Source organism: Aotus nancymaae, unplaced genomic scaffold, assembly GCF_030222135.1.
Source record: "Aotus nancymaae isolate 86718 unplaced genomic scaffold, 86718_ANA_hifiasm-v0.15.2.pri h1tg000025l, whole genome shotgun sequence".
NCBI classification, from domain to species: Eukaryota; Metazoa; Chordata; class Mammalia; order Primates; family Aotidae; genus Aotus; species Aotus nancymaae.
The window spans coordinates 21,707,793-21,733,851 of NW_026988438.1; the positions used below are offsets into that span (position 1 = coordinate 21,707,793).

The 26,059-nt window shown below is 35.4% G+C and overlaps 1 protein-coding gene across 14 annotated transcripts in view; it reads right to left on the minus strand.

The window, feature by feature from the left end:
* Nucleotides 1–26,059, minus strand: part of ADAM22 (ADAM metallopeptidase domain 22) — a 261,243-nt gene that overhangs the window by 57,297 nt on the left and 177,887 nt on the right. For all 14 annotated transcript variants that reach the window (XM_064380425.1, XM_064380424.1, XM_064380421.1 and 11 more), the window contains 10 exons: nt 19,021–19,091; nt 16,076–16,150; nt 14,315–14,386; nt 13,333–13,499; nt 11,795–11,879; nt 10,431–10,521; nt 8,788–8,839; nt 2,327–2,426; nt 335–406; nt 32–124 (listed from right to left, as the gene is read on the minus strand). In XM_064380425.1, the coding sequence (XP_064236495.1) occupies nt 32–124; nt 335–406; nt 2,327–2,426; nt 8,788–8,839; nt 10,431–10,521; nt 11,795–11,879; nt 13,333–13,499; nt 14,315–14,386; nt 16,076–16,150; nt 19,021–19,091 (878 nt within the window). The remainder of the gene's footprint in view (nt 1–31; nt 125–334; nt 407–2,326; nt 2,427–8,787; nt 8,840–10,430; nt 10,522–11,794; nt 11,880–13,332; nt 13,500–14,314; nt 14,387–16,075; nt 16,151–19,020; nt 19,092–26,059) is intronic.

The window sequence follows — 26,059 nt, forward strand, 5'->3', positions numbered from 1 at the left end:
TTCTGTCAAACGGCCATTAATGTTTATTTACCTTGCACTTTTTACAGCAAAGACCATCACTGCATTGAGAGTCTTGAGTCAAGGTGCATTTCTTACAACACTCTGCTCCTTCAAGGACACATTCCTAAGAAATAAAACATCAGAAAATGGTGTTACTTTCCTGAAAGTAAAAGAATGTTTTCTAAAATAAACATACAAACTCACAATAATAATCTTTCTTCCAGAAATCCTATAAAATTTCCAGGCATGACACTTGTTCCATACGTCTCAGTGTGTGGACCTGGAATGACCCTGCACTACCTAGAATATATTAACAAAACAACCAGAGACTTACGGCTGGGGTTCCACAGTCACACTCCTCTCCAGTTTCAATGAAGCCATTGCCACACTCAGGAGGATCAAGAAGCTGTGGGAGGAAAACCAAAAGGTGAACTAAAATATAGAAAATTCAACATCAAAGACTTTGAGAGACCCTAAGTGCCATATCCAAATACACCTGCCCTGTCAGTCATTCCAAAATATAGTTTTATTTTCCTAAACTAGAAAACATGCCCTCAGAACTTGGAACTTTAGAACAGAAGTGTCTACATACCACATAGGGTCTGATAAACATCTTCAAAATTAAAGATGATCTAACCATTCACTAAAATCAAGCCAGACTCTCTCCTGAAAATTCATTTCAAACCAGAAGTGGGGAATTTGGAGTCAGATGTCTAAATTAAAATCTTGGCTCAATTACTTATCTTGAGTAAACTAGTTAACATCTCAGAGACCTTAATAACCAAAACAGGAATAATAACAATATTAGTTGTCCATCTATATCAGAAAATTGTTGTGAGGATTAAGTTTAGTCATCTGTGAAAAACCTTTTATTACTATATCTCCTTCTGATACAGGCAACTATTTCAAAGACAACAAGAAAAGCATCAAACAATTAGTATATCCATTGATCTACTTAACATAAAATACAGCTCCTCCTATTAAGACAGTTTTGCAGAGAACAAAAATTAAATTCGCCCCAGATATTGAAGCAAATTTTGACTGGTCTGAGAGTATGTTTTAGGTAAGTTTTATCGTTTAGCTCTTTATCAATTTTGTTCTCTTTTGAATATAATGTATCCTATGGTGATATGCAAATTAGTAAATAACTGTTATATGCCAGATATATAATATTCAATCAAAAGTTAATCAAAGTTTACACATTATAGAATTAAAATGTACACACACTAGTAAACAGATGGACATACACACACACACTTTCATAACTAGAGGGAAAACAACAACAAAACAAAATATACAACAAAACCCACTTGATTTTAAATATTCTCTCTCTACAAATGAATCAACTTTTGTCTTTATTTCATTTTTAGTTGAAAGTGATAATAACAAATAAAAAACAGCCAAAATAAAAACTTATCCCAATTAAAACCACACTTATTCTCTTACTCTGGGTTTACAATAATCAATTATTTTGGTAAAAATCCTTGAACTGTTTAGTATTTGTGGCAGCAGCGATACAGCTCAAATTTCTCTTTCCAAGCTTTTGAAGAGTCTTAAAATTGTCAATTTGTTTTTCAATGCAGTATGATACATTTTCAAAATTTCACTGTAGTGAACAGAAATTAAACCAGGTAAATGATTACAAAGGCAATGGTGCATAGCCCTGTGGTGCACAGAAGCGTTTCCTAGTTCACATAATTCACAAGGACAAAGCATTCTTTTTTAACGTGGAAAGTCTTCAAAATGCAGGAGGAAAACCTGCTTTCTAGTCAGTAATCAGAGGATGTGCTGCAAGTTGTAAAAGTCTGTCACAAAGTCCAAGACTTTCTCCATTTCTGCTCTAAGAAGACTTGCTTTTCATATTGAGAAACACTTATAATTTTAACATACTGCTCATTCGGAAAGGCATTGGCATAGCAGGTAGGGAGTGATGAGGGTAGATACGCTCCCACGTTCTACCTGTATGAGCTGTGATTAGGTAACCAAAAAAAATAAGCATCAAGAAAATGAAAAAGAAAAGTAAAATAGAACCATTTTTGTAAACTAACTTTGAATCATCACGTGGCTATACAAAAAGAAAATGGAAATTTTTCAGACAGCAAACACTGTTATTTCTACCTGCTTTCTATTCTCATCAGAATAGCCCAAAAATGTCCAACATTAAAGCTGACTTTGAATATGCAGATATATAGCATCTCTAGAATATGTATGTGTATGCCAAGTTGAAAAACTCTCTTATAAGATTCAATCACTGAAAATGTGTATTTTTAATATTTTAGAAAGGTTAATAATTAATATTATAAACCTTATTAACCATATTTATTACCTTAGAAGGTTTGTTGAAAAGGCAGGCACCACCTCCGCTATTCAGAAAGTCATGATACTCTTCAATACTACACTGGGTGAACTTTTTAGGAAGATAATAGCTATAAAAGAGAGGAAAATAGCCGGATTCAATTCCTCTTTCTCGTTTGTGAATTAGTCTGAAAACTGAACACTTAAAATTGTATATTACTCTTTAAAATGACGGAATAAAGTCTACTTATGTACAACATTTATATTCACTCTATAAGAGTTTTTTATTCAATCAATATTATTTCTAAATTCTTCATTTGGGGACTAATAGTGACTGTGAGTTGTTTATTATTTGCATATGCATTCAAGTTAAATCAAGGAGAGTTAGGAAAAAATTATTTCATAATGAGTCTTCTCCAAATATTAAAACTGAGCTAGAATCCAAACTGCAGAGCATTCCACAAAATAACTGACTTATAATATAAATATGTCAGGTCTTAAAAGTCAAAGAAAGACGGAGGAACTGTTCCATACTGAAGGAAGCTAAAGAGACATAAAACAAAATATGATGCCTTTTGCTACAGATGACATTATTGAAACCTGGGACAATCTTGAATGACAGCTAAGAATTAGATAATTTTACTGCTTGTATTGTGGTTATGTACAAGGATGTACTTGTTCGTAGAAAATGCACAGTAAGGTATTTGGGAGTGATGGCATACTAAGCAATTTATGATCCAAAGGACAAAGTTTGTTATTAATCTTGCAACTTTTCTTCAGTTTTGAAGTTGTTTTTTAAAAAAAACTAATAAGAGGTCAACAGTAAAAAGATGTTGATTAGAGAATAATTTGGCAACATGCATTAAGAATCTCCAAAAGAGCACACCTTTGGATCTAGTAATTCTAATTTTAGAAATTTTTATTGAGGAAATAATTAGCTATGTGCACAAAGATGTATGAACAAAGATATCTGTGTTGGCATGATTTATAATAGGAAATAACAAAAGCATAACCTAAATGTTCAATAGTAAGAACCGTTAACGAAGCTGTGATATATTAATAAAACAGAATACCACATAGTTATTAATGATCACAGTGCTGAAGAACAGACTCAGAAAAATGCTGACTATACAGTGTTAAATACCAAATTAAAATACAGTGGTATTTTAAAATCAACCATGGTTATTACTGGAGAAAAGAAGTCACCTAAATTTTTTTTCTATATGTTTAAAACATTGTTTTACATTGAGCTTTGATAAAAAGGGAAAAAAACAATTAAGAATGAGTAGTTTTTATATAGTCTCCCAGCATCATGCAAAAACTGTCCATTTATATCCTTACTTCTTCTAAGCTCAGTAGTTAATACTTCATTATCAATTAATGGAATTCATAAATAATTATTTACTCTAAACTCATTTTTAAAGTGCTTTCTGCCAAACTCTCCAAATAAAACTGTCTTGGGTTTAAGTTGTTTGAACTACTTTACTTCCTTCACCTACACTTCCTATAAGCAGACAAGGAGGGTTTCCAGAGACTGTAAGAATTTAATCAACTTGAGCCATCAGCCTGTTTTACAGCCTCCTGCCTTGCAGCCTGCTTTTTCCCAAACTTTGTGAGGAATGTGGGGTCACCTCGTCAGCTGGAACCAGCTCCTGAAAACCCTGGCAATTTATAGATGAACTCAAGTAAACTTTCCTCATTACCATGCTAAAGTCTCCACCACAGGAGGAACTATAGCTTCACTACCATAACTTGAAACCTGTGTGCTGGCATAATGATTCACTACCTGTGTCTGCACCCCTGGGACCCTTCCACTACATCCAGTGACACACCCTCTCCCCTTCCATTTCCCATAAAATCCTCCTGCTGCTTTTCCTCAGGAAGACACTGGTCTGGAGAATACTCCCAGAGCCCTCTTTACTTGTGACTAGTAATAAAACTCCCATTGATCAAAACCTGCATTGTGTTTTGAGACAAGGGTCTCATTCTGTTGCCCAGGTAGGAGTTAAGTGGTACAATCTCAGCTCACTGGGCTCAAGTAATTCTCCCACCTCAGCCTCTGAGTAGCTGGGACTATAGGCATGTGCCACAACACCCAGTTAATTTTTAAATTTGTACAGACAAAGTTTCCCCATGTTACCCAGGTTGGTCTCCAACTCCTGGGCTCAAGTGATCCTCTCAAAGTGCAGGGATTATAGGCATAAGCCACTGAGCCAGCCAAAACCTGCATTCTTGTGAAGAGTTGTTTGTTCTCACCAAAGGAACCAGGTTTTTTCAGGTAACAAACCCTAACAAGACATAAACTTTATTCTTCACTTGAAAGTTTCTTATACATATTGTAGCACCAGACCAATCTGGTTCAACTTTTATGTAATAAGGTTATGAACTGTTTTTCAGTTCCCGTGAACTCTCAGGTCACATAGCCTGAGCATGCTCAGATGAACCAATGCTACAACCACAGGAAGAACCTAAGTGCTCAGCTGAGAAGCAGGGACTGAATTAAGCAGCAGACATAATGATATAGTTTGGATGTTTGTCCCCTCCAAATATCATGTCAAAATGTGACCCCAATGTTGATAGTGGGGCCTAATGAAAGAGTCCTCTCATGAATGGTTTAGCATCCTCCAAGAGAAAATGGCTGGTAATGAGTTTACAAGATATCTGGTTGTTAAGAAGAGCCTGGCACCACCTCCCTTCTCCCCTGCTCCCTCTCTTGCCATGTAACACACCTGCTTCCCCTTGCCTTCTGCCACGAGTAAAAACTTTCTGAGGTCTCACCAGAAACTGAGCAGATGCTGGTGCCATGCTTGTACAGCCTGCAAAACTGTGAGCCAAGTAAACCTGTTTTCTTTATAAATTACCCAATCTCAGGTTTTCATTTATAACAATGAAAAACAAACAAATACACACTGAATGACAGGATCCAGGATCCAAGCAGATTGAGCTCTGGCATCCAGTCCAATGATGCCTCCCAGCACCACCTCATTACAAGATTCAATGAGATCATTCCTCATTGCCCTATGCTTATAGAACCTGAGACAGCCTTCATCTCAGGGAGACACTGCTTTAGGAACTATCCATGGTATTCTACTTACTTTCTAAAAGTAGTAAAATCCCTTTCACTTAATCTTTCTTGGTTACAATCATTAGGTTGATACCCACCAAGTGACCAACCAAGCCACCTGTTTTACAGTAAAAATATTACTTCCTTTTTTCCTTGCAATGCTTATACCCCAGTCAATGTTTTTATCATCTCTTCCTCTAATCCATCCAGCATATCTCTGCCAGAGTTATCAAATTTAAGTAGGTCTTTTTTCAAAGTCCCTCTTTATTCTACTGGTCAAAACCTGAGTTGGCTCCATATTGCCAAAGTAAAAAGTCACTAACTCTTAGTGTAGGATTCTTAGAACTCAAAGTCTAGTTAAGATTCCTACAAAGGCCTCTCTGTAAAGCCACCGTCAGGGGTCACAGCTGAGCCCACCCTCCTGCCCACTGCAGAGCTGGGAGGAAGCTCAGTCTGTTCTCCAACACTTGGCAGTGACAGTAAACTCACTCCCCCACAGGGAAGCTTTTTAAATATACGAACAGTTGAAAATTTATGGATAGCTCTTACTTTTATTTTGCCACATCTGACTTCTAACTTCTGAACAGTTCTGTATTCTTAACTACATAAAGCCTTATTCCTCTGCCTTAGCATAGCCCTTCAAATATCTGAAGGCAGATATCATGTCTCTCCCCTGCCTCTGCCCCCACAACTTCTGTTTCACAGAGTAATATAGCTATTGTATTCAGTGTATTCTTCAAATTTTAATTTTTATACCTTTAAATAGGACTGAAGGTATTCATTTCAACTCTGCCGTCTAATATTTAGCAGTACAGAACTTCAGAAAGTAGAAATGGTAGGGAATGTACCCATGGGAACAAATGTCCATAATTACTGCTGTTTGGTGATATTTGGCATAGATCAAATTATAGAATCATATGCCATGGTTTTACACAAAGGGCTTTTCTCTTGTTTGCATCTCTTTAATGTAAGAAGAATTCCAATGTACACAGTTGTACGTATCTGAAGGTAGCCATTTGATTTCACTGTGTATTATGCTTAGTGCTATGCAGATTATCTATTAAGCATTTTAATAATCAGAATAATCAAATACACTATGTAAGATTTAAAAGACAAGAATCTCTAGTATGAAATTTAGTAATTGTTGAAACTGCAACTATGGAACAAGGACTTTTATCATTTCCTCTCATTACTAAACAAAGATTTTGGGAGAAATATTTTACTTTATTATTATTATTATCATTTTCTGAGGCAGGGTCTCACTCTGTAACCCATGCTGCCATTCAGTGGCACAATCATCTGCAGCCTCAGCCTCCATGGAATCAGGTGATCCTGCCACCTCAGCCTCCTGAGTAACTAGGTCTACAGGTGTGTGCCACCACACCTAGTTAATTTTTGTATTTTTTGTAGAGATGAAGTTTTGCCATGTTGCTCAGCCTGGTCAAAAACTCCTGGGCTGAAGTGATCTGCCTCTCTCAGCCTCTCAAAGTGCTGGGATTACAGGCATGAGGCACTGCGCCTGGCTGGAAAAATATTTTAAACACATGTTTGCATATACATTCCTTCTATCATTTATTTTTCTTGTTATACATATCCTGTGAGTTCAAAATTCAAATACAGTCAAGAAATATTTGTTGAAAATCAAGTGTGTACAAAGGATTATGGTATGAGTCTGAAATATGTGTTAGTATAGTAAGTAGCCTCTCAAACATATATAACTAATTGGGGAAAGGAAGTATAAGTACACATAGAATTAAATTATAATGCAGGGGATAAAATTACAATACATCTGAGATGGTTAGAAATGTGATTAGAGAAAAAAAAGGAAAGGCATTCCAGATAAAGAGAATATACTAAGGAAATCAAACAAAGTTGGAAATTAATGTACAATTATGGTGAGCAAGTTTTTAAGAAGCTGAAAATCTATGTAGGATTATGGTTAGCAAATCGAAAAACCTAGAAACTTCTGTACAATTATAGTAAGCAAACCAATCATGAATAGTAGGAGAAAAGGAGATTGCAAACGAGAATGAAGAAAGATTATGAGCATCTAAATACTGAAGTTAAGAATTTGAACTGCATTCTTCAGACATCAGAGACTCACAACATTTCTGAGCAGGAGAATGGCATGTAATGAACAAGAGTTGTATATTAAAAGGATGGATAAACCTCACAAACACCATGTTGATAAAAAAAAAAAAAACAGAAAGTCACAGAAGAACACATACAGCATGATGTCTTTCACATCAACTGAAAACATGCAAACCAATGCTATGTTTTACTCCAACATGCATACATACTACACAGTAAAAATGTAAAGAATGACTTGAAAATGATAGGGACAAAACTCAGATGGTGGTTACCTTGGCTGGGGCTGGGAATTAATAAGGCAGGACACAAGGGAGATTTCACCACAAATGTAGTATTTTACTTTTTAAAAGCTGCATAATGGGTGTACAAGTGCCCACTGTTTTATTCTTTATACCTTTTGAATGATGATGATTCCAAGCTTATCATCATTACTGTCCTAGTTTAAACTTTGACGATGTTTTGCTGTTATTATTTTAGTAATATTTCAAATTTTTTTATTTCCATAGATTTTTGGGGACCAGGTGGTATTTGGTTACATGAGTAAGTTCTTTAGTGGTGATTTGTGAGATTCTGGTGCACCCATCACCCAAGTAGTATACACTGAACCCAATTTATACTGAGTATTTGGAATGTCATTAAAATGATAACAGCAAAAGACGGCCAAAGTTTAAACTAGGGCAGTAATGATAAGCTTGGAATAAAAGGAAGAATTTTAAAATTTATTTACAAAGAATAAAAGACAAGCACTGATAACTGAGTGCATGAGGGAGGACAGTATAAAAATGGAAACCCTTCTCAGGAGAGCAGATTGGACATTTCTCTTCCCGACTCCCTTGTTAGTGATACCACATTGTGAAGCCATCAGTGACGGCTGAAATCGGCCATTGTGGGAATATTTACACCTCAGAAATGTGAGAAACCTACAAATCCAGGCTGTTTTCTAATTTTTGTTTTCAAGAGTTAACTTACCAGGGACACTACTGTTGATAAACCATTTAATTGGAATTGAAGGAAACAAAAGGAATGAGAATTAGCAGGTAAGCCATCAAAAACAAAGTTTTTCCTCATTTCTTACATTTCTAGCCTAGATTCAAGGCTACGGAAAAAAAAATCTCTGAGGTCCTCCAACTTAACCAACATCAATTTTTTTTATAAATAAGAGGTTATTTTACAAAAATATGTTATATACAGAACCATTAAGAATATTTACTTCTGATGTCTCATAAATGCCTATGGCTAGATTCCATGCACTAAGTTACTGAGTGTCATATTCCTAAGAAGACAACAGCACAGCAGAGAATGTAAGACTGAGCTATTTTCATATAGAAGTGGCTCACCCAGTGTCTCCCATTATGCACCCAGACCACGTGTCCTCGCATTTACATTCGCCTAAGAGAAAATTAATATACAAGCCTTGTTATAAACTGAACACAGTTGCATTAAAGTACTTTCTATTTTAAAATCATTACCTCCATTTTATTCCTTAAGATACCTTTTAAAAAGTCGTACCTTCTTTCTAATTCATCTTACAATAGTTTTTAATGTAATATACAACAAAAATATGCTTTGATTATATAATAAAAATTATATAATCAAGATTATATAACTTTTACCAAAAAATCCTTGTATTTTAAAAAATGGCCATATTTAAACCTTTTATTTAAAATGGCTTAAATGAAAAGACAATCAAATACCAATGGAATAGTGAAGAACTTTATGGCACCATTGACCGGATCTCAATTTCACAGGTGTTTATGAGAACTATTACACTTTCTTGCCCATTTTTGAAAGTCTCTGCATGCACCAAGGTTTCTGGTAGAAGGCAGTGTAATATATTAATGGTTAAGCAGAAGGGCTTCAGAATACTAGGGTTCAAAACATGAGTTTGCCATTTGATATTAGTGTAATCTTAGAGACATTATACTTGTAAGATCTAGTCACTTCATCTATAAAATGAGCCTAAAATGGGTGCCCGTAGAACTATCTGGAGAATTAAATGAGGATCTAAATAGAAATAATACTAGCACTCAATCATTTATAATGGTAACAGTTGGCTACCATACTCTATAAATGGTAACAGTTATTTTATTTTACTTAATTTTATTTTATTTTATTTTTGAGACAGACTCTCACTCTGTTGCTCAGGCTGGAGTAAAATGGTGTGATCTTGGCTCACTGCAACCTCTGCCTCCTGGGTTCAAGTGATTCTCCTGCCTCAGCCTCCCAAGTAGCTGGTAATACATGCACCTGCCACCACACCCTCCTAATATTTGTATTTTTAGTAGAGACAGGGGTTTCACCATGTTGGACAGACTGGTCTTGAACTCCTGACCTCAGGTGATCCACCAGCCTCAGTCTCCCAAAGTGCTGGGATTCCAGATTATAAAAATAATATTTTTAATGTTTGTTACTAAAATAATGTAATAAAAATTGAAATAATGACATTTTTACGCTAAATACATAGTATTTGACCATTCAGGGTGAAATGACTTTATCTACTTGAAAAAAGACATTCTTCATAGATGCCAAACCTAGCATATTATACTAGGTGCATATATTAACTAAGCTTTTTATAAGGTCTGATCCTGACAGGGAAATTCTATGTCTGTGGCCATGTTCAGAAATGTTTTAAATAAAACATAATAACACAGTATGTCTGAAGCCTATATGCCTGGAAGTCTCTACTAAACCATTTATAATAAACAAACTGGGCTTATTTTGTCCCTTATAAGGTTAAGTTCAGCTTGTATTTATTATCACATGGCTTTAAAGTTTATTATACATGCAGAAATTTCCATCTATAGTGTAAACATTCCTTTGTATTACTTTGGGAAGCAACCGTCTGTGCCCTGGCTGTTTATTATTTACTATCACTAAAATTCTTTTCATCAAGCAACTAAAATAAAAAAATTTTACCTCCAAAATATTTTACAAATAGTCTATTTTAAATACAATTAACCACACATGTACTAAAACTTACCACTTGCTAACTTTTTTTTGTCTGAGATAATACCAATATTATGGGCTAATGACTGGGCAAGTGTAACAGCCATTAAATCAGTTTTCCCAAACTGAAAAACAAAAAGAAAAATAAAATGTATGTAAATCCAAATTGTCACTGAAAAATAACGAGAAAAATGTCACAATATCGCTGAAAACAAGTAATTTCTAAGCAATTTCTTTAGCAGAGGCTAAACAACACATTGTAGCCAGCACTGAATATGCAGTTGGGAAAAAGTATTAAGAAACAAAAATCCATGTTTGATGAGGTCTTACAGGGAATACTAGAAGTCAGGAAATAATCACAGCTTTTGGGTTTTTGAAATGTATATCTGAGTCCAAATTTCACCACTGACATTCTAGAAAAATTCAATATTGGTATATAATTAAATTAGTCTTTTTGATAATACAAAATAAAATTAAATGTGTAAACTGTTTTTAGAACTTGTCCATCTTTGTGTTCACTTGTACTCCTGAAATTCCTCTCAATAGAAACTTAAGAACTGAGGATATATTTTTCAATTTGTAGCCTCTTAAAGATGCAAGTATTTTCTTTTCGATCATCTCTAATAGGTTTAGTGCCTTAGAAGTAAAAGGAACCCTTTGGAAAACTCTTTGGAAAACAGGGATATTTTTCTTATCCCTAATTCTGTTAAATATTAAGGAAAAACTATCCAAACTGAGTTGTTAGGTGGCAAGCTGATGCTTCAGGGAATTATTCAATTCCCTGGAAAATCATTCAAAGTGATAAATAGGGCTTTATTTTCAATGAAGGTAAAGGTAAAGACTCTATTTAATCTGTAAATAGCTTAATCTGGAAATTATTCTAAATATAACATGAACGTATAACAATTGACATATATCACTATTTCCTGTGTTTATCCTCTGGTCACTTATAGTAACCATATTTTATTATTTATTTATTTATTTATTTAGAGACAGGGTGTCACTCTGTTGCCCAGGCTAGAGTGCAATGGCGCAATCTGGGCTCCATGCAACCTCCACCTCCCAGGTTCAAGCCATCCTCCCACCTCAGCCTTCCCAGTAGCTGGGGCTAGAGACACACGCTAACACGCCCAGCTTATTTTTGTATTTTTGATATAAATGGGGTTTTGCCTTGTTACCCAGGCTGGTCTCAAACTCCTCAGCTTAAACAATCTGTCCTCCTCTGCCTCCCAAAGTGCTGGATACAGGAATAAGCCACTGTGCCAGGATACCACACTGATTTGTAACATAGCAATCTAACATCTGGAGTGTGCGAATACTGAGAAATTATCTCTTAAGTATGAGGAAAACATTTTCAGCCATCATACCACTTTGTATTGTACAGATGTTCACACCTACTTCATTCACGCCTCCTCCTCTCAGCAACGAGCAAATCCCACCAATATAAGCTGCCCCGCTCCGGCTACTTTCAAATTGACTCCCCCTTTTAGAAAAGGAAATGAAAAATGCTTACTGTTCACAGTTCAAACATCATAGCACCTCTCATTATTAGTTTACTACATTTATTTTCACAATATACATAAGATTTCTATACAATATATTCATGTTGTAAGGGAAGAATATAAAAATTGTTTACACACATAACCAAAGAAAAAGGTTTCTGAGGCATGTTTTCCAACAAGATTAATAAATATCTTAAATTGAAGTATATCTATTAAAAAAGAATTGGTTGATATGATGTACTCTGAGAAAGACACAAGATCACCTCTCTGGTATTTCTGCCAAAAACACGTAACTTGAATGTCATAATGAGAAAACATGAGGCATTCCCATAATGAGGAAAAGTCAATAAAATAATTGGCCTTTACTCTTCAAAAGTGTTAAATTCACAATAGACAAAGGAAAGCTGAGGAAATCTTTCAGATTAAAGGAGACTAAAGAGACATGGTAATTAAATGCAATGTGTGAACCTGGCTTGGATCTTGGATGGGGAAAATTATCTATAAAAGATATTATTGAGACAATGGATGAAATTTGAATATAGACCATGGATTGCATAAAAGTATTGTATTGATGTTAAATTTTGGGGTTTTAATAATTTACTGTGGTTATATAAGAGAATGTCTTTTCATATTTAGAGAATACATACTATTTAATAATAATGTATGTAAATCTTCATACATTGGTGTCTTCAACTTACTTTCAAAAGGTTCAGGAAAAAAAAAAAATTGAAGGATGGATGATTAGAAAGAAGGGAGGGAGAATAGAAGAAAATTATAAAACAAATGGGGAAAATGTGAGTAACTGATGAATCTGGAGAGAGGGCACATGCAATTTCCTTGTAGTATTCTTGTACCTTTTCTCTAAATTTGAAATTATATATAAAGTTATCCCAAAATAAATCTTTTCTTCCTTTTATAACTGCCTTCAACAGCTCTGACTTTAGATGATAGATTTTTTTAAAATTCTACTATATATAATTTGCTATTACGTCAAATATGTAAGCTATCAAAAAAAGAACATAAGAGTGAGGAAAAAATTAAAAATAAATTCCAGAAACACTAAGCTCTCATCTTAGAACCAAAAACAGAGAAAACATTAACATTTAAAAGACAATAGCTTTAAAGAATATAATTTATCTGCACTTAAGAATGCTAAATAAGAGTATTAGCAGTATTTTTACTCAGTAAATGTTCTCATTAAATATCTTGAAAAATTAAAACAAACATTAAATAATAAAATAACTCAAAATTAAATCATTTACATTTTCATGGCAATTTTAAAGGTCTATACTTTAAAACTTTTTCCAACTCTATCTGCCATCTGCCATGTCAAATTCTAATTGTGTTATGTAGCAGAAAGGATACATTTCAGTCACAATAAAGCATTTAACATGGAATCAAAAAAAGTAATACGTCATTACATAAGTTACGTACGAAAAAAGGTGAACTGCATCACTTTTCTCTTTGATAAAATCCCTCCTGTATTTCATAAACTCACGCAGGGTGATCATTGGATTCTCAGATATGGCAAACTTGTTGTCAGTCGCCCAGGTTTCCATGGCAACCAATACTATCCTGGTCTTAAGTTGGTCTTTATATATCTAGTATATTAATAAAATCAACACATCAGCTATACATGTGGTAAAATCAAATAGTTTATGAACAGGACTACAAAACTCCTTTCATGGAAACTTCTTGGGTTTTGGTTAAAGGAAGATAACTTTCTAATTTACATGCATTTCCTTTGAGTAACAGAGAATGAAATTGTTCACTGAGTAATACCCAAAGAACAGAGCACATTTTAGAACAAAAAATCCCGTTTTAACAAATAATTGCACCCTATTCAAGGCTCCACCTTAATCTGTTTTCTGGTACCCTGGAAAAAGAATTCATGCATGTGTGAGTTCCTCTAGCCAAAAATGGAAAAATGAAGACGCTCCAAAGAAATAATTTCCATATAACCTGATTGGCTCTGACTAGACTTGTGAAGAAGGTACCGGGACAGCCTTGTCAAGGGAAGATTTGGGAAGTACGGAGGAATAGTGGAATTATTTAGTTGCATTACTGCCACAGCACCAGACACTCTTAAAAAAAAGTACAAGTGTTGTACTGTTTCTCCATCGTTAGAAGTCACTATGAATACCTTTGGTAGGGGTATAACACAACCTTTATTTTTACAATGTGAAAAACACAGGATGGAATTTCAGGTTTATCTATGGATAACTTCGACCAGTTCCTCTTCCCAGACAGAGATGAAAGTCAATAAAGTCTATTGCAATGCCACCCAGGACTTATTAGACACCTTGGCTGAAGTGCAACATAGAGCAGTGAAACTATATGAACCATATTACCCATTTTATTAGCAATTAGGAAATAAGATTCTTCTAGGGGAATAATGAATTGGATTGATACTTACAAAATCTGCCATGTTCACCACAGATTTCGCATATGTATTGGTATGTACAACAGAAAGCCGATGTTTTTTAAACTGAAAGCAAAAGAAAACAAGTGAAGGTCTTCCGAAGTGATCAGAAAATAATCATCTCATCAGAGAAAACATGGTGTAATTGAAAGAGCTCTAAAAATGTAAAAAAATGTATTTTCTGTAACACAATGTTAGAGTCAGAGTTGAGATCAAGTTCTTTATCTGCTGTGTTGCCTGAGACAGGGCTCTTGAAAGACTGAGGCCTTGATTTATTCATCTAGGAGATAAAGTAAAAAATATCCAACCCACTCATTTCATAGGTTTATTTTTATCAGGATTGTTATTCAAAATGATAAAACATATGAAAGTCATCTATGAATTGTAAGACATCATACAAATCTAAGTAGGGGTACAGACAGTAAAAGTGGATGTGAACATTGCTGAAAGCATAAAAATTTAAGAGTTCTACACAACTTACTCAGCAAGAAGAAAGCTCAAAGATAAAGGTTACAATGAGGTGGCATACAGGACAGATGTGGATCACATACATCTTTGGTCTCAAGTGTGTTTTAAAAATCAGGAAGCATCATGTAAAATCCAATTCCTGGCTTCAGTTAAAATTAGCATTTCCACTTGGTAGTAACTGGCAAACACTGAGAGGCAGGTGCTCCCCTTAGATGGGCCATGCACCGTTCTTTTCACCACAGGCCTCACCCATCTCTACTGTCTTATACCAGGTTCATTTTGCTTATGTTAAATGTCTACAGATGTCTATGGACATCTGAATTTGTGACTATCTAAAATGCTCAAAATATATGTTGCTATAGCTTATTTTTATTTTATAAAAGTCTTAGAGAACAACAACATTCACTGGATTCAGATAGGTAGAAAGATAAAACTTAGACCTGGCTTGAACAAGGAAGCAACACTCAATCCTGATTTATCCTGTTGTTGTTATTATTATTAGCAATAGTAATAATTAAGATCTAAGTTATTTATTTAATCATGCATAAATAAATGACAAATTTTTCCTCAAATAAATAGTTCAAAGTAAATTAAAATGCACTTGTACTGGAAATTAAGATAAGTTCATCAATATGTATCATTAAGCCTTCTTAGTTTAAAACTCTGATTACATGGAACAATTATCATTATAACTCATTGCTGTGCTATGAATGTAGTCATACTGCCTGCAACATGCCCATGAACTGAATATAAACACTATGGGTTGAAATAATTTGATTCAGCAACATAAAAGTTTTGTCAAGTTCTTATCCTAAGAATTTTCACTGGTTAGCTCTGTAAGCATTTCTATATGATTTCTGCACAGTAAGACTGAAACAGAAAAACTGCTTCCCTTTTGTTAAGATAAAGCTGTACCTTGCAAACTAAAATTTCACATAATTGGTGCCTCAGTTTTTCAACATATAATGGGATTTCCATTTTTTTTAAACCTTGTCATTTTAGTAAGTGGAGATTCAAATTATTAGTACCTCTCCTAATCAAGTAAATTCAAAAGTTGATACTATGAGTCACAAAATGCTTTTGACAACTCAAAAATTACCGGTAGCTATTTCCACCTAAGAATATTTCCTAATTTCAGGTTGTTGATAGCTAACAAATATATTTTATTATACAAATACCTTCTCCAGATTACAGCTTGATGGGCTTCTTGCTTTTTCTAAACATATTTTTGCACTCACCAGTTTTACCCTAGGCACAAACAGGCTTAAAAACAACAGCAAATCCTACCATAAGATGATCATTCACAATCATCAGTTCGATGTATTTGGTTTCTTCTTCTACGTTACGAGGATATCGACGAAGCTGTAATATAGTAAAAGAAATAGCACCTACTTCAGACCTCTAAACTTGGCTGTGAAAAGCTACAAAATGTGGAAGAAACTGACAAAACAAAATTTTCCCTTTTTATTCCTTTAGCATTTAAAATCTTTTTCATCAATTTGCTTAGTTTCTGAATTGGTATTAGATTTACATGGCTCAAAACATTTAAAAAGTATAAAAGGGCATAAGACGAATGTCTTCCTCTCACCTCTATTCTCTACCTACTCAGTTCTTACTGCTTTGCCCACAATGGATACAGCAAGTTACTGGTTCCTTCCAGAAATATTTATGCATACAAAACTAAGTGTGAATATATCCTACATTTTGTACTTCCGTTTATTTCACTCCCTTCTGCAACTAGCGATTTTCATTTAACAGTCTATCTTGAAAATAGTAACACACGAAGAGCATTCTTTTGGATTTAATTTAAGGTCCTCTGAGGATCTCTGCAAGGGTACAGACTGGAGTGATTGGCACTTTTATTATTTAATCTCCACATTGGGAGTGAGTTATGAGTCTTCATCTAGGATGGTTCAGGGGATCCCCAAATGACATGGGATCTTTGTTTGAATAGCTTTGAGAACTGCTAGGCAGTCTTGAGTTGTCTATTACAGCTAGCTTTCTCTGATCAACAACAAGTTTTCTCCTCCTTCAAAATCATGACCAATGAATGTTATAGGAAAGAGCCACTAAGGCAGCCATTCTCCTCCTTCTCTACAGTTAGCCTATAATACAATCATTAACAAGGTATGTAAAGCCAACTTTTTCGTTATGCCATAGTTCAATATAAATTTTCCAGAAAACATTTTGATCACTTACCCAAGGTCCATTTTTGTGGTAGCGGTATACAATCAAACTTAAATATCAATACATGTATGTTTGTTTTGAGTGGTGCAGTTAAAATAAACTTTTAAAATGCTGCCATATGGATTCCGTCATTGCTAACTGCATTCCTAAACTTAAAAACTTAAAAAAAAAAATCTCCTATAACACCAAGGTGATAGGGAATAATAGATATAATTCTGAGGTTGGAAACCAAAGAATAACACTAAAATGCACCTAATGACAAGCGTCTTTTTTTTTTTAAGGGAGGGGGGTGTTTTTAGGGCAACAGGAACTGCTTTGCTACTTGTGAGAGACTAGTTAATACAGTAAACTTTTCAACAAGTCCCAACATTTTGCTAATGTCAGAGAGTTGCCATATTGGCCGACAGTTTTGTAGCACTTCACCTCTATGGGTCCATGGCTTTCTCAGAAAGAGATATTAAGGATTTGTCCACTTACCAAATGGCTAGACGTTGAGATGTTTGTGAAGAACTTCAGGACATATGACAAAAGAATATTATTCTATTCTTTTAGTCTATAATTCATAAAAATACTGTTTCACATTAAATCCTGATGGTAATTATTTTACCTAACTGGAACTCAAGATATATATGTCTCTATCTTCTATTCATGTATATATAACATATAAACATTCATAACATTTATAAAGGTCGCAATAATAATTCACGCAACACATGGGTATGAGAGGCAATATTTGGTGTATATGTGGTTATAAGCACCTCTCTGAGACCAGACTTCCTAGGTCAGAATTCCAGCTCCACCACTGGGTAACCCTATGTGGCTTTTGGCAAGTTTCTTGATCCTCTTAATGCTTCAAGGCATCTTTATCAGTAAAACGGGGATAATATAGGTTGAGTATCTTTCATCTAAAAATCCAAAACCCCAAATGCTGCAAAATGAAAAACTTTTTGGGCACCAATATTACACTCCAGGAGCATTTCAGATTTTGAATTTTTGAATTGGGGATGCTGAACCACTAAGTATAATGAAATATTCTGAAATCCATCCCCTCTCCCCCCTACAAAAAAAATCAAAATCTGCAACACTTCTAGTCCCAAGCATTTTGGACGAGGGATACTTAACCTGTAATAATATCTTCCTCTTAATGTTTTGATGAGGGCTAAATGTGTTTATATAGTTAAAATTCTTATAATAGGGCCAGGCACAAGGTAAAAATTTAGCAATTATTATTCACAATAAAAATCTGTCTGTAAATATATTTTATTTCAAGGTAATAAAAAGAAGATACCTGGTTGCTTCAACTTCTTGATCTTACTGGAGATCTATTTCCTTCATCTTGTGTTTTTAATGCCCATCCCTCTGCCCATACCACCACAGTAGTAATATCTTGATTCTGATGGCCGTAACTCTTAATTTTGTCTAAACTATTTACCAGCTCTATGATTCTGAGTAAGTCACTTTCACATGTCAGAGCCATCATTTTTCTTTCAGTGAAAGGGGAATAACAGTACCGACCTCATTTGGTTTAAAGCACTGTATTAACATTATTATTACCCAGTCCAAGATCCAGTTGAACAATCATAAAGCCCATGACCTAATTTTATATCCTGGACTCCAAAATTGCTCAAGTGAGACAAAAACATTTTGTGGCTTCACAACCTGATAGATTCATTCCTAAGGGGTTATCTTCAAGGAAATAAATACAAGGATATATTCTATACAAATGGACTTCACTGTGTGGTACATATCTGGGCAAGGAAAGAAGGCTATGGTAGAAAGAACCTGAGACGCCACAAGCAGGAGCCTCATAACCCATAATATGATGAAGAATCACATTATCACCACTATCTTGAATACTTTTTGCATCTGTGAAATAATATGGCCCCTTTCTACTGCTTCTTCAGATCTGTCACCTTATGGTTTATCACACCCTGACAAATTCCTGAACTAGTACTCACCCTCTTACACAGACTTCCTGTAGATTCAAATGATTGGCAACTGACAGTTGTTTTAAAATATCATGACACACCACCATGAATACATACCTGTCGTTTACTCCTTTTTGGTCTTGGCTTCAAAATAAATTTTGGTGGAGTAATGTTTACTTGTTGAAATTCTAAAAGAAAATTAAATTTAATTTAACTTAGTGTATTTGTCAGATTTCTTCAATAGAGGGCAAAGTTTTACCTGTCCTTCCTTCTTATGAATTTTATAATATATAATGTTGTGCTTAATGACTACACAGAACATTAAGTAACTGTATTATATTAATATTAAATAAACATATAAAGGATGAATATAATTTGCTAAATCTAGAACATTATTTCTGTTCTAATTTATCTCAAAGAAATTTTCATATTTCTCCAATCAATATCATTACATTCCTTACTAGGAATCTTCTAAACAGCCAACTTGACTTTCACTTCCAATAGCAAAATAAAGAAGAGAAGCAATGAGAAGAAAGTAGAATAAATAATCACATATTCATAAGTTCAAAATTTATTAAGAACTTACTATAGGATACAAAGTTTTGAGTTACTTTTTTCCAATTAATTTACATTCTTCTTTGCCCATAACCAAATTAATCTCAGGTTTTATCTGCTCCTGGTAGCAGATGTGAAGATTATACATCAACTGTTTATACACACAGATTAATCTCTGAATATAAGATTAGGTTATTTATAAGGGATAATTTTTTCTACAAAGTGAGAGGAAAGCTGCAATCTTTCCCTAGGGTAAAGATTTCCTGCAACTTTGATGACTGACTGAACAACCTGAAAAGGCTTATTATAGGAGTAATGCTATACAACACTAAAGGTGAACCATTATCATTATTTGTGGATACTGTTCATAAAGGAAAGATAATCATGGTCAGAGAAATCTGTGATCAAGAAGCTGAATAATAAAATCATGGTAAGGAAATTAATATTCTCTTTTTATTTCATGTTCAAATATTTTCCCATCATGCTACATTTGAGAATGCTATGGCCTGAGTATATAAGGGATTTGGTAAGAAAGGGAATAAGTTCTAATTAACTAACAGGACAAATTAACTAATAGGACAAACAGAAAAATAAGATCACAAAAGTAACACATCTCATATCACTAATTAGATTAAATAGACTAAGTGTTATACCTAAAAGTAAAGATTGCCAGACTGGATATTTTTTAATGCAAGCCTTAACTATATGCTGTTTACAAGAGGGGCACTTTATATATAAAGTATGGAAGAAGATAACACCTTATAAACATTAATCACAAGAGAACTGTGAAGAAAATATTAAATATCAGACAATGTAACTTCAGGGCAATAAGTATCTGGGAGGAAGGGAACTATTTCCTAATTATAAATGGATTGATTCATCAAAAAGACAAAATTATTCTAAATGTTTTTTCACCTAATAACAGAGTTTCAAAATACAAAAAGCAAAAAGTGACAGACCTGAAAGGAAAAACAGACAAATTCAAAGTTATAGTTAAGGATTTCAACAATCCTCCCTCAGTACTTGAAAGAAAAAAGTAAACAAAATCATATGGATACAGAAGATTTAACACTATTAACCAATTTGACTAAATGGGCATTTTTACTTTTATTTTTTTATTTTTTGAGACAGAGCCCCACTCTGTCACCCAGGCTGGAGTGCAGTGGCACAATCTTGGCTCACTGCAAGCTCTGACTCCTGGGTTCAAACGACTCTCTTGCCTCAGTCTCCTGAGCAGCTGGGATTACAGGCACTCGCCACTGTGCCTAGCTAATTTTTTTTTTTTTTTTAGTAGAGATGGGCTTTTACCATGTTGGCCAGGCTGGTCTTGAACTCCTGACCTCAGGTGATCTGCCCACCTCGGCCTCCCAAAGTGCTGGAATTACAGGTGTGAGCCACTGTGCCTGGCCTAACTTGGCATTTTTAAAACACTTTACCCAATAACTGAAGAATATATTTCCTTTTCAAGAATACATGAAACATTCACCAAGACAGACAATATGCTAGACCATAAAGCAAGTCCCAATAAATTTTATTTAAAGAAAATGAAATGACAGCTTTCTCTTATTGCAACTCGATTAAATTAAAAATCTATAACAAAAAGATGCCTGAAAAACATAACCAAATATTTCGATACCAAGCTCTACATTTTTAAATAACCCATGGGACAAAGAAGAAATCACATGAGAATTTAGAAAATGTTTTGACTAAAGTAAATAAAAATATGACAAGTCAAAATACGAGGGATGCAGGTAAGGCACTTAGTGCTTGAAGGGATATAGCTTTAAGTGGTTATGTTAGAAAAGAAAAAAAAAGTTTAAAATAGTGATCTAAACTTCTATCTTAAGAGCCCCAAAAAAATAAGAGTAAATTAAACACAAATCAAATAGAAAAAAATGAGACTAAATACTTAAAAAAAAAAATCAATGAAATTGATTAGCAGGGCTTGTCTAATAAAGAAAAAAAATCACTACAGATTATATAGATATTAGATAAGAGGATATTACGAAGAGTTTTATGCCAATAAATTTGTTAATTTAGATAAAATTCGTTGAATATGACTATATATAGAAAATCTGAATATTCCTGCATTATTAAATAACTTTAATTCTTAATTTAAACTCTCCAAGAAAACCGCAAGGCCAGATGGCTTCACTGATGAATTCTACTGAACATTTAAAGAAGAAATAATACCACTTTTATACAAACTTAAAAAAAAAAAATTTTGGAAACTTCTCCTAACACATCTTGTCAGAGCAGCAAACCCTGACTAAAACCAGAAAACTACAGTCCAATATGCTTCCTGAATCTACAAATTAGAAATGCTTAACAAAACATAGGCAAACCAAACCCAGTAATACACAAAAATATAATCTACCATAACCAAGTGGGGTCCATTTAAGAATGCAAATTAGGATAGGGATCCAAGATGGCCAAATAGGAACAGCTCTGGAGAGCAGTTCCCAGTGAGAGCAGCATAGAGGGTAGGTGACCACCACATTTCTGAACAAGTTATTACTGCCCACAGACCAGGAGATTCCTGGGCTGAAAAGCACCATGAGTTTCCAGCACAGCTGTTTCAGCCAGCACAGCGGGTCTCCGCCAGCACAGCGGGTCTCTGCACAAAAACTCACACAAATCTGGGTGGCTGTTTCAACTAGCACCTAGAATGCCTGGGAGACAGAGCCACCCATTCAACTGAAGAAAGGGGGCTGAACCAGGTGATCTGGCTCAGCAGGTTCCATCCCCACAAAGACCAGCAATCTGAAATGTTCTGGATTGAGAGTTTCACAGCAAGCACAGCTGGACCTAGGACGGTCCAGCTCTGTGGGGGGAAGGGAGTCCACCATTACTGAGGCAGTCTGCCACTACTGAGGCAGTCCGCCATTACAGAGGCAGTCCGCCATTACTGAGGCAGACCGACATTACCAAGGCAGTTCTAACTATACCTCTATAAACAAAACAACAAGGAAGTTCACACAGCAGCTGGGCAGAGCCCACAGCAGCTCAGCAACACCTCTGCTGGCAGACAGTGATTAGGCAACCTCCTAGCTGGGCAGGGCATTTCTGAAAAAAGGCAGCAGCATGTCAGGAACTTATAAATAAAGCCCGACCTTCCCAGGACAGAGCACCTGGGGAAAAAGACGGTTATGAGTTTCACTGCAGCAGACTTAAATGTACCTGCCCAGCAGCTCTTAATGGAACAACGGAGCTAACGGTTCAGCACTTGAGCTCCTATAAGGGTCAAACTGTCTCCTCAAGCAGCTCCCTGACCCACGTATATCCAAAGAGACACCTCATAAAGGACAGCTCAGGCTGACATCTGGCAGGTTTCCTTCTGGGACGAAGATAACAGAAGAAGAAACTGGCAGCAACCATTACAGTTCTGCAGCCACCACAGGAGATCCCCAGGCAAGAAGGGTCTGGAGTGGACCTCCAGCAGTCCTACAGCAGAGGGACCTCACTGTTAGAAGGAAAACCAAAAAACAGAAAGAAATAACTTCATCACCAACAAAAAGGACATCCACTCAGAGACCACATCCGAAAGTCACCAACTACAAAGACCACAGGTAGATAAAGCCACTAAGATGGGAAGAAACCAGCGCAAAAAGGATGAAAACACCCAAAACCAGACCGCCTCTCCTCCTCCAAGGGATCACAACTCCTCACCAGCAAGGGAACAAGGCTGGATGGAGAATGAGTCTGATGAATTGACAGAAACAGGCTTCAGAAGGTGGGTAATAACAAACTTCTCTGAGCTAAAAGAACATGTTGTAATGCAATGCAAAGAAACTAAGAACCTTGAAAAAAAGTTTGATGAAATGCTAACAAGAATAAACAGCTTAGAGAAGAATATAAATGACTTGATGGAGCTGAAAAACACAACACGAGAACTTAGTGGAGCATACACAATTTCAACAGCCGAATAGACCAAGCAGAAGAAAGCATATCAGGGATTGAAGATCAACTCAATGAAATAAAATAAGAAGGTAAGATTAGAGAAAAAAAGAGTGAAAAGAAATGAACAAAGCCTCCAAGAAATATGGAATTATGTGAAAAGACCTAATCTACGTTTGACAGGTGTACCTGAATGTGATAGAGAAAATGAATCCAAGCTGGAAAACACACTTCAGGATATTATCCAGGAGAACTTCCCCAACCTAGCAAGTCAGGCCAACATTCAAGTCCAGGAAATACAGAGAACACCACAAAGATATTCCTCAACAAGAGCAACCTCAAGGCACACAATCATCAGATTCACCAGGGTTGAAATGAAGGAAAAGATGCTAAGGGCAGCCGGAGAGAAAGGGCGGGTTACGCACAAAGGGAAGCCCATCAGACTCACAGCAGATCTCTCAGCAGAAACCCTACAAGCCAGAAGAGAGTGGAGGCCAATATTCAAAATCCTTAAAGAAAAGAACTTTCAACCTAGAATTTCATATCCAGTCAAACTAAGCGTAATAAGTGAAGGAGAAATAAAATTGTTTACAAACGAGCAATTGCTGGGAGATTTCATCATCACCAGGCCTGCCTTACAAGAGCTCCTGAAAGAAGCACTAAATATAGAAAGGAACAACTAGTACCAGCCACTCCAAAAACGTACCAAATGGTAAAGAGCATCGACACAATGAAAAAACTGTGTCAACCAATGGGCAAAACAACCAGCTAGCATCAAAATGGCAGGATCAGATTCACACATAACAATATTAACCTTAAATGTAAATAGGCTAAATGCCCCAATCAAAAGACACAGACTGGCATATTCAATAAAAAGTTAAAAACCATTGGTGCACTGTATCCAGGAAACCCATCTCATGTGCAAGGACACACATAGGCTCAAAATAAAGGGATAGAGGAAGATTTACCAAGCAAATGGAGAGCAAAAAAAAAGAAGGAGCTGTAATTTTAGTCTCTGATAATAAAATACACTTTAAACCAACAAAAATCAAAAGAGACAAAGAAGGACATTACATAATAGTAAAAGGATCAATGCAAGAAGAAGAGCTAATGATCCTAAATATATATGCACCCAATACAGGAGCACCAGATTCATAAGGAAGTTCCTAGAGACCTACAAAGAGACTTAGACTCCCACACAATAATAGTGGGAGACTTTAACATTCCACTGTCAATATTAGACAGATAAATGAGACAGAAAATTAACAAGGATATCCAGGTCTTAAACTCAGATGTGGACCAAGCAAACCTAATAGACATCTACAGAACTCTCCACCCCAAATCCACAGAATATACATTCTTCTCAGCACCACATCACACCTACTCTAAAATTGACCACATAATTAGAAGTAAATCACTCCTCAGCAAATGCAAAAGAACGGAAATCATAACAAAGTCTCTCAGACCACAGTGCAATCAAATTAGAACTCAGGATTAAGAAACTAACTCAGAACCACACAACTTCATGGAAACTGAACAACTGGCTCTTGAATGTTGACAGGATAAACAATGAAATGAAGGCAGAAATAAAGATGTTCTTCGAAACCAACGACAATGAAGACACAATGTACCAGAATTTCTGGGACACATTTAAAGCAGTGTCTACAGGAAAATTTATAGCAATAAATGCCCACATAAGGAGCAAGGAAAGATCTAAAATTGACACCCTATCATCGAAATTGAAAGAGTTAGAGGGGCAAGATCAAAAAAAACTCAAAACCTAGCAGAAGACAAGAAATAACTAAGATCAGAGCAGAACTGAAGGAGACAGAGACACAAAAAACCCTTCAAAAAATCATTAAGTCCAGGAGCTGGTTTTTTGAAAAGATCAACAAAATAGACAGACTGCTAGCCAGATTAACAAAAAAGAAAAGAGAGAAGAATCAAATAGATGCAATAAAAAACAATAAAGGGGATATCATCACCAATTCCATGGAAATACAAACTACCATCAGAGATTACTACAAACAACTCTATGCACAAAACCAGTAAACCTGGAAGAAACAGATAAATTCCTGGACACTTGCACCCTCCCAAGCCTAAACCAGGAAGAAGTTGAAACCCTGAATAGACAAATAACAAAGGCTGAAATTGAGGCAGCAATTAATAGCCTACCAACCAAAAAAAGCCCAGGTCCAGATGGGTTAACAGCTGAATTCTAGCAGACATACAAAGAGGAGCCGGTACCACTCTTTCTGAAACTATTCCAAACAATCCAAAAAGAGAGAATCCTTCCCAAATCATTTTATGAGACCAACATCATCCTGACACCAAAACCCAGCAGAGACTCAACGAAAAAAGAAAACTTCAGGCCAATATCGATGATAAACACAGATGTAAAAATCTTCAATAAAATATTGGCAAACTGATTGCAATAGCACATCAAAAAGCTTATCCATCATGATCAAGTAGGCTTCATCCCGGGGATGCAAGGCTGGTTCAATATACGCAAGTCTATAAACGTAATCCACCACATAAACAGAACCAAAGACAAAAGCCACATGATTATCTCAAGAGATGCAGAGAAGGCCTTCAACAAAATTCAACAGTCCTTTATGCTAAAAACACTCTATAAACTAGGTATCAACGGAACGTAAACTCAAAATAATAAAAGCTATTTACGACAAACCCACAGCCAGTATCA